The following is a 9661-nucleotide window of genomic DNA, read 5'->3' as shown; positions in this document are numbered from 1 at the left end:
GCTCGACTGCAGACTTTGCTGCTAGTCAAGATAAGCGTGGGCGAACTTTTCCAGCTGCTCTCAGCTGACAGACTCTCTCTCTTTCTCTCTTTTGAGGGGCTCGTCCGACAGTGACGTCAGTTCACACACTTATGTAAACGGTGTATAAATATAAACTTTATTCAGAATCATTTCATTATCATTTTATGCTCTTATTTCTTAACACTAATTCACACTGAACTGGAGTTCTCTCGTGCATTTTCGCTCTGGGGAATCACAGCAAATAAAGCTGACATCAGTTGCAGATAATCCTCCTCGACCAGTTGCACCTGCGAGAGTTCACTGTAGCCAGTGTCCGTCGTAGGGGGAAAGTACTGAACTTCAATGGACTCAATCTCTGCCAAGAGTTCATCAGCTGGCTGATTCACATGGAAACGCTTGCGATTCTCCAAATGAGCACGTGGTGTTTCCCCCAAATCGATGGCGCCTTGAGGTGTCGATGCCTCCAAGTGCTGAGCAGCACTTGGACCAATTGGACTCAGCATGCGAGTCATCTCAAAGTGACTGTCAGTGGATTGAGGAGGGGCATGCAACTGCTGCTGCAGATGAAGACGTCGCACCACATTCACCCGCAACTCGCTGGTGGAACGACGCACCACTTGAGTGCTTCCACTCCTGGATTGGATGGCAGTTCCTTCCACTGGCTTCTGCTTAAACATGCCATGCTTGCGTCGCACCCACTGACAACGCGAGTCCCGATAATCCACAATCACCTTGCGACGCACAAACTCATGGAAACTCAACAGCTCACTGCTGATATCCCGTCGCACAATCTGCTTCCAACGTGGCTCCAAATCCTGCGACCGCAACACATAAATGCTCTGCGATGCCACCAACATCAGCAGATGTTCCAGCGCCACAAGACACAGCTGACCATCGAGATTGGAGAGCAGCTCACTCGAGGTACACGCTGCCGAGGATATTGAGTTGGCCGACAAGGATTTGGTAAAGCTCCTCTGGCCACGAGTCCCATTCGCATCGGCTGTCAAGCCTGGAGAGCTGGAGACACCACCTGCCACCGTCACCTCTCCATTCTCCACATTGGGCAGCACATTGAGTGGCAACTCACTGAATCCATGGTTTTGCTAGAGATAGTTATAAAAAATTCTATTAGTTGGCATTTTTAAAATACAATATAATTACATTTATTCTATCTATATATAAAACTCTTTGTCCTGACTGACTAACTGATCTTTGTGCAGTCCAAACGGTAAGAGCTGGAAGGCTGAAATTTGGGCACAACATAGCCGAGACAAATTGATTTACTCAATTTAATTTTGTTTCTCAATTCGTTAAAAAATTCCTATTATTTTTAAATTTTCATGTTCTAAGTATTATTGATTTGCAAATTTCTAAAAGCGACATATTTCCCAAATAATTTCACTAATAATTACATATAGAGATGTTTTTTGACATTCCTTTATCAATCAATTTGTTTAGTCATAAATTAGCACATTTTTGTTTTCTATTTATCAGTTATTATCACTTAATTATCGGTCTTCTCTTACCATGTTGAGTGCCTTCACATAAACGCTGACCATATTCAATACCATGCCAAACGTGAGCGTTAAGTTTCCTTCATTGAGTTTGGGTGCGCCAAATTTGACATCCAGTATGGGCTGCCATTTGTGAGGCTCATAGAAACTGGAACACAATAGATCCAACAGATCGGGAGTGAACTTTTGCAATGCCTTCACACAGTAAATGATGATGTCTGTAAGGCTGTGGAGTATCAATAAATATTAGAATATAACATAATAAGTTATTAGATATATAATATAAGCTTTAAAATAGTTATTACATTGCAATTTTGTTTTTAAGACTGCCCTATGATTTCTAATAAATCTTTAAGTGTTAGTATTGACTTAAAAAAATATATTGTTGTTTAAAAATCCAACTCGAAATTAAAATTGTTTAATATATTATTAGAAATATAATAAAAATTGCAATTATCATTATCATATCAGAACTTCCCTGAACTTTACTATTACAACTTACTCATTGCAGGCGTTGATGATGTCATCATCGATGGTAATGGACTCTACACTACGCAATATTTCTAGCTGGGATCTCCGACCTGCCAGAAGACACTTTAAATTTCGCTGCTGGTGGAACATGGAGGTGGCATGACACATTAGACCCTGGACAGCATTCTAAACAAATGATAAATAATTTGTATTAATTAAATCAAATCACATAATTGCATCTCTTCACTCACCATGATGTTGAAAAGCGAAGAGCAGTGATCCTGTGCCCACTCTTTGTGATGCTCCGTGAGGCTGGCTACCAATGAGATGGCCGCCTTGATCAGTTGCATGGCCGCCGGCTCCAGAGATTGTTTTCCCAGCAGGAGCGAGTCCACGAGATAAACCTCATGGATGCCAACGAACTGTAGAGCATCCTGCAGAAAGCATTTCTTGTGCTTGTCGTAGATAATGTTGACCAGCTCAATGCCACGTGCATAGATGGACCACCACTGTTCCATGGTCCACACATCGCTGCTGTTCTTGTTGTTGAACTCCAGTCTGCACTGCAGCAGTTCCCTTGGTGGCAGCATCTTCAGCCACAGGTGCTCGCCCACATCACAGTGCAGGAACTCCACCGAACAATTGCTCTTGGCAAACACAATCAGGACATCCAGGAGCTGCTCCGTCAATACTCTCTTGCCATGCAATGGCAATGTATACGAAATGCATCTCAGCAAGCGTTGAAACAGACGTACAGATACAAAAGGCAGATCCCAATTGCCGGGTCCGTCGTTGTTGAAGATGCTGGCAACAGCCTTCAGCAGATTGAGGCACAATATCAACGAATTCGATGACACCTAAAATCGAAATCAACTTGTTATTAGAATTATATAATTGTTGATCAGTCAGTGAGTCAGGACAAAGAGATTTATATATATACTTTATGATATTATCTACGAAAATATTTGTTGTTGTTTTAAAAAAATATCAAATTGATAAGTCAGTCAGTCAGGACAAAGAGATTTGTATATATACTTTATGATATTATCTATGTAATCATTTGTTGATTTTAATCTCATGTTCTATGCTCAAATTTAATGATAACAGTCAGAATTTTATATATCGGTTTTTATAAAATTACTCAAAAATTATTATATTATATTATAATCATTTTGAACTAATTTTTGTGATATAAGTTATAATGATAACGTTTCCCGTAAATTATACAAATTATGTTTCTTTTTTAATCAAGTTCTGTTACCTTGCCATTGGACTCCTCCTGTGTTAATGCCTGTTGATCCAGGTTGACAGATTTCTCCATATTCTGCAGCTCGGTGCAGATAATGCTGACCACCGAGTTGAGGAAACGCAGTGCAATCGAGGAGTCTCTGATGAGCAGGTTTGTGTAGAGATGTGCACACTTGGTGATGATTGCCAGACACGCCTCCTTGGCGCGCACATGCAGATCCTCGTAGCAGGAACAAATGCGACTCATCAGCTGAAGCAGCTGCTCCATCAGTTCCAGTTCCTCCTCGCCATTACTGGTATAAGCGTGCTTAAATCTGAGCAGAAGGAATATATACAACTCGGCCAGCATTATAAAGGGACGCATGTCATCCAAGTAATGAGCACGATCCACCAATACAGTCAGACACTTCTTGGCCAGCAATTTAAACTGTGCATCGGGTATGCTTATAAAATTTGGCTGCTTCTTTAGCAGTATAACAATTAAGTCCTTAAACGACTGAAGACAGCAAATCCAGTCGGGCAGCTCATCACTGGAATTGGTCACCGCTGGAACCTTGGGCATATCGAAGATGTAGTTCAGCCATTGATTGAAGCAATCCCTTTCGAAGAACTTCTTCAGCACCTCTCGCAGCTCGGCATTTTGATTGTTGCCCGTGCTGTACGCCTCAATGGACACAATGTTCATCAACTGAGTGTAAACGCGCACCTGTAAGATGGGAATTTACGATATAATGTAATATGATATCAACATAATTTTGAACTTTTTGTATGTTATAAATACGGCTTTGATGGTAAGGGTCCCCCCTTTGATATTCCCTTTTAATCTACGATCTTCGATCCTAAGCCAATTTTCCATACATACCCCTTGAAAACTTTGATCTCTCATAACTTTGCTAAAACTTAACCGATTTTCAAACGGAATGTCATTTTTATCATTTTTTGGCCTCTAAATTGATTCTGCATTTAAATTTTGTTGATCTAGAAAATTTGATATTTTTTCAATTACCATGTCATCTATCATTCAATTTTCCATACATACCCCTTGACATTTTTTCGAAAATTTTGATCTCTCATAACTTTGCTAAAACTTAACCGATTTTCAAACGGAATGTCATTTTCATCATTATTTGGCCTCTAAATTGATTCTGCATTTAAATTTTGTTGATCTAGAAAATTTGATATTTTTTCAAAAACCATCCAATTTTCCATACATACCCCTTGACATTTTTTCGAACATTTTGATCTCTCATAACTTTGCTAAAACTTAACCGATTTTCAAACGGAATGTCATTTTCATCATTATTTGGCCTCTTAATTGATTCTGCATTTAAATTTTGTTGATCTAGAAAATTTGATATTTTTTCGAAAACCATCCAATTTTCCATACATACCCCTTGACATTTTTTCGAACATTTTGATCTCTCATAACTTTGCTAAAACTTAACTGATTTTCAAACGGAATGTCATTTTCATCATTATTTGGCCTCTAAATTGATTCTGCATTTAAATTTTGTTGATCTAGAAAATTTGATATTTTTTCAATTACCATGTCATCTATCATTCAATTTTCCATACATACCCCTTGACATTTTTTCGAAAATTTTGATCTCTCATAACTTTGCTAAAACTTAACCGATTTTCAAACGGAATGTCATTTTCATCATTATTTGGCCTCTTAATTGATTCTGCATTTAAATTTTGTTGATCTAGAAAATTTGATATTTTTTCAAAAACCATCCAATTTTCCATACATATTCAATTTTCCTTGACATTTTTTCGAACATTTTGATCTCTCATAACTTTGCTAAAACTTAACCGATTTTCAAACGGAATGTCATTTTCATCATTTTTTGGCCTCTAAATTGATTCTGCATTTAAATTTTGTTGATCTAGAAAATTTGATATTTTTTCAAAAACCATCCAATTTTCCATACATATTCAATTTTCCTTGACATTTTTTCGAACATTTTGATCTCTCATAACTTTGCTAAAACTTAACCGATTTTCAAACGGAATGTCATTTTCATCATTATTTGGCCTCTAAATTGATTCTGCATTTAAATTTTGTTGATCTAGAAAATTTGATATTTTTTCGAAAACCATCCAATTTTCCATACATACCCCTTGACAATTTTTCGAAAACTTTGATCTCTCATAACTTTGCTAAAACTTAACTGATTTTCAAACGGAAGGTCATTTTTATCATGATTTGGCCTCTTAAATGATTCTGCATTTAAATTTTGTTGATCTAGAAAATTTGATATTTTTTCAATTACCATGTCATCTATCATTCAATTTTCCATACATACCCCTTGACATTTTTTCGAACATTTTGATCTCTCATAACTTTGCTAAAACTTAACCGATTTTCAAACGGAATGTCATTTTCATCATTATTTGGCCTCTAAATTGATTCTGCATTTAAATTTTGTTGATCTAGAAAATTTGATATTTTTTCGAAAACCATCCAATTTTCCATACATACCCCTTGACAATTTTTCGAAAACTTTGATCTCTCATAACTTTGCTAAAACTTAACTGATTTTCAAACGGAAGGTCATTTTTATCATGATTTGGCCTCTAAAATGATTTTGCATTTAAATTTTGTTGATCTAGAAAATTTGATATTTTTTCGACCACCAAGCCATCTATCATCCAATTTTCCATGCATACTTCACAATTTCTTTATCTTTATGTTGATTTTACATAGTAACTAGTGCATTGATTTAAAAGTATGTAGGATCATGAAATGAATGAATTGAATATACCTGCGGCTGTTTCGAGGGTTCACTGAAGAGTGGACTGCAGAGTTTTGTCCAGAACCGTGGCAGTTTAAGCAACTCATCCACGAGCATTTGCAGATTGTGCTTCCACAGCGAATGGAAGATGTTCATTATTTTGCTGGGCAGCATTTGTTGGATGGTCAGAGGTTCAGCCTCGAGGGCATCGAGGAACTCCTTCATATAGGTGACAATGCTGTCGCCAATACTAGGAGCACACTCCTTGCCAAATGTGAAGAAGGATCGCTTGTCCTGGCCATAGTTGACCTTAAAAAAAGCCTCTGTGACTCCCGGCTGCTTTGCTATACAGGCATCCACCAACTCAAGTATGGCAATCTTGACCGAATCGCTTTCCAGCTCATCGGGCAGCTTTTGCATGAACGTCAGACGAATCTGATCGGCCTCCATATCCAAACAAGCTAACAATGACATATTAAACTCGAGTGCAATCCGCTTTAGCAGACGACAGGAGACAATGGGCAACCAGCGATCGAATATGTTGCTCATATAACTACAGACAGTGGGAATAATACGCAGAGTATCCCGCTGCTTTGGCTGTGTGTATATCAACGCCTCCAAGGGTGACAAATTCTCAGCACAGTACACATGACTCTTCAGGCAAAGCAGCTGCATCAGAATCCTCATCGAGAGACGCACTAGCATCATTAATCCATGGGGTTGCTGTTGCATCCAGTTCGTTTCCAGCTCCATTGTGTACTGCACAAAGGCGTTGCCCACGCCCACAAATCTAAAAAGCAAAAGCATTCCATAATTGAAAGATATAATGCAGATAAACATTAACTTACCGCAATAGAATCAATCCGTTGTCCAGATTCAGCAGTGAATAGACACAGACATTGAGTAAAAGCTGACTTTGTTCACATTTCTTGTCCACATTGCTGCCCAGCATATCAAATATATCGCAAATAAAGCTTAACACCTCAAAATAGATCTTATTCTTCTCCGACTGCGATTTAAAGTGCCAGGTGTGCAGATGAGGAAAGACATCGCGTAGCAGAAAGATGAGACCCGGCAGTTCTACCTGCATATAACGTTTCCTCTTCAACTTTGTGTAGGTGCGCAGAAAGTTCAGATAGGCCAGAAGAAACTCATAGCTTTGCTGTTTCTTTTCCACATTGTCGATGACAGAACCCAGAAATCGTGACTCAAAGTAAACGGCACTGGCATAGATTTTAAAGTCCTGCTGGGAATCATTGCTAATAGTGGGCAGTATATCCAGATTGCTGACACGTGTAAAGATCTCCTCGTCCACCAGCGGCAACAGAGCCGAGCAGACATTGAGACAACTCGAGAGTAAACCAACTGGCGGATACTGAACACTCTTGAATTTACTCAACAGATCAATGCACATCTCTGTGGGATGCACCATCTCGGCACTGATGCCTTCTATGGACTTGGCTCTTTGCACTGCCAATACCAAATACTTGAGGCCTTCTTCAACGCGTATTATGCGCTCATTAGAATCAAAGTCGCCATGTAATTGCGCTTTCTCCAGCAGCAGACAATTGATCTCATGATGCAGTGCATTAAAGAAATTGACATGACAACGGAAATGCATGTAAAATCCCGTAGGATGCTGTACGGCCGTACAGCTTGTTCCTGCGGGTAAAATGTAATCGATGCGGGGAAACGGTTTCACATTGTTCATCAACTCGTATTCATCAGCTCCCAGTTCGTTGAGTTTCTGCTGTCGTTCGTCGTACAACAGGGCCAACATGGGCAACGATTCCAGCTGACTTTTCACCTGTTAAGAAAATAAATATATTCATTAATCTTATCTGAAAATCATCATCCTCCCTTTTTACTTACATAGTTGCCTTGGCCTGCCTTGGTTAGTGCCTGTGCCAACTTGGCCAAGTTTGTGAATTGCAGCGGAAAGTTTTCCAGGAGTGTATTATAAAGCGAACGTACGCCTTCATCTGAAAATTAATTAAATATTATTTAATATATTTTTTAATAAAATATTACAAATTAAGGAAAGAAAAAGTACAAAATATATACAAATGATATGTAAAATACATTAAATAAATAAAAAATAGCAATACCAAAGGCAATGTTAAATAAAAAAGGAAATATTTGGCTATACTAAATAGATGAATACTAGGAGTATCTGTGAGATACTTGAAAATATGAACAATAACCTAAAGTAGTAATAAAAATGAATGGTTAATTTTGGGTACATTAAATAAATAAATAAAAAGAGTAATAGACCTTCGGAGTTGCAGAATTCCTTAGCCAGTTGTGGCCAGGACAAAAGCTCTCCCAGCAACTCGTAGATGCCCTCGTATCGTGAGCAGCTGCCGTCGCCGTCGAATAGATCGCAGAGGTAGCCTAGTTGATTGTAGATGGTTCTGCGCACGATCTTGGAAAGAAGACTGTCATCGGCGAACATGGGATGGGTGACGATGGCATGAAGCTGGACAAAACACTTGAGTTCCACAGCACGTTTGCCCAATTGGCGGCACCTCAACAAGCTGGTGGCATCCTCCGCGTCATTGGTGGCACGCAGACGCAACAGCATCCAGACCAGCAGCAGTGGACCGTGCTCTGGCCGATGATGCAGGCTGCCAATCTGTGCATGCAACTCCTCTATAAGCTGGACATGCTCTTTGGGCCGCTCAAAGTCCAGGCACTTGAGCAGCAACACCAGCTCCGAGTAGGTTAGATTCTTGATCAGCTCCTGGTGATAAATGTTGCTTTCATCCAGATAGTTTTGGATGCGTCCAAAGGAGTGTTGTTTAATGGTGGCAAACAGACGTTTAATGTGCAACTGATCCATGGTCATATGTTCGCTGAGTAACATGAGAATGTGCAGCACTTCATTGGTTTCCCGCGCATTGCGCTCCGACCAACTGGTCAGTCTGTCCGGACAGTGATAACATTCTCCCGCCAAAAGTTTACGCGGTGGCAGCTCATTAATCAAACTGTCCAGCTGTTGCAGATACGAGTCCAGCAGACGTGGCAGCGTCAACTTGTCCACCACCTCGCGATACTCCTGGTGATACGGATGATTGGGCACATTGTAAAAGACAAGCAAGTTCTTCACAATCTTGAGGACAATCATGCGCTCCAGCGAATAATAATGTCGTATATCCTCCAGTAATTTGCTCATGTTTGTCTCCGTCGAGATTAGTTGGCTGAGCAGACTGGCCGAGCCGCGATACTCCTTGGTCAGGTAGTAACATAAGATCTCCCAACATTGTGCCGACTCCAGATTAAGCAACTCCTGCAATCGCTCTGTGAATGGCAACAGTTTCTCCTGCTTCTTCTCCTTGAGCAGCGCGGCCAGCTGAATGTTGGAGGCGCTCTTCGGCTTGAACTGCAAGACGCCCGCCTGCAGCTCGGAGCACACATTCAACAGCTCCTGCTTCACAGTGTCCTGGGGAGTCTCATAATGAATGCCAGACACCATTTGCCACAGTCGCTTCCAGTCATAGCTGAAACGATATAAACACTCTATATACTCCAATCGCACACTCTGTTCTCGCTACTCACATGACACACTTTTCAATGGCGGGCATTTTCGTTAATTTCAACAAATTAATACTAAATTTATAATCAAAATAAAATCACAACAAACAGATTTTTACACGCGCAATTTCGCTG

At 39.9% G+C, this 9661-nt stretch overlaps 1 protein-coding gene across 2 annotated transcripts; it reads right to left on the bottom strand.

Moving 5' to 3' along the window:
* Positions 1 to 134: 134 nt before the first annotated feature.
* Positions 135 to 9660, bottom strand: LOC117784386 (nucleoporin NUP188 homolog). Of its 2 annotated transcripts, XM_034622109.1 has the most exons (10): positions 9551 to 9660; positions 8267 to 9492; positions 7865 to 7974; positions 6841 to 7799; positions 6023 to 6782; positions 3268 to 3960; positions 2258 to 2863; positions 2038 to 2192; positions 1548 to 1761; positions 135 to 1124 (listed from the first exon to the last, which is right to left on the bottom strand). In XM_034622109.1, the coding sequence occupies exons 1-10, from the start codon at positions 9574 to 9576 to the stop codon at positions 210 to 212; spliced, it is 5664 nt and encodes a 1887-aa protein (XP_034478000.1). In that variant the 5' UTR covers positions 9577 to 9660; the 3' UTR covers positions 135 to 209. The 2 variants fall into 2 exon arrangements, with proteins under 2 accessions (XP_034478000.1, XP_034478002.1); XM_034622111.1 differs by lacking the exons at positions 135 to 1124; positions 1548 to 1761; positions 2038 to 2192; positions 2258 to 2863; positions 3268 to 3960 and adding an exon at positions 5894 to 5967.
* Position 9661: the final 1 nt, after the last annotated feature.

Source organism: Drosophila innubila (genome assembly GCF_004354385.1).
Source record: "Drosophila innubila isolate TH190305 chromosome 2R unlocalized genomic scaffold, UK_Dinn_1.0 1_C_2R, whole genome shotgun sequence".
Taxonomy (NCBI): Eukaryota; Metazoa; Arthropoda; class Insecta; order Diptera; family Drosophilidae; genus Drosophila; species Drosophila innubila.
The sequence above is the reverse complement of the archived record's forward strand: the minus strand, read 5'-3'. Positions and strand labels throughout refer to the sequence as shown.

Coding starts and splice junctions, on each gene's coding strand:
- LOC117784386 (XM_034622109.1), bottom strand. CDS start 9,576: ATGCCCGCCATTGAAAAGTGTGTCAT. Junction 7,800..7,864: donor AGGCAGGCCAAGGCAACTAT/GTAAGTAAAAAG, acceptor TTTTCTTAACAG/GTGAAAAGTCAGCTGGAATC. Junction 3,961..6,022: donor AACCCTCGAAACAGCCGCAG/GTATATTCAATT, acceptor CCCATCTTACAG/GTGCGCGTTTACACTCAGTT.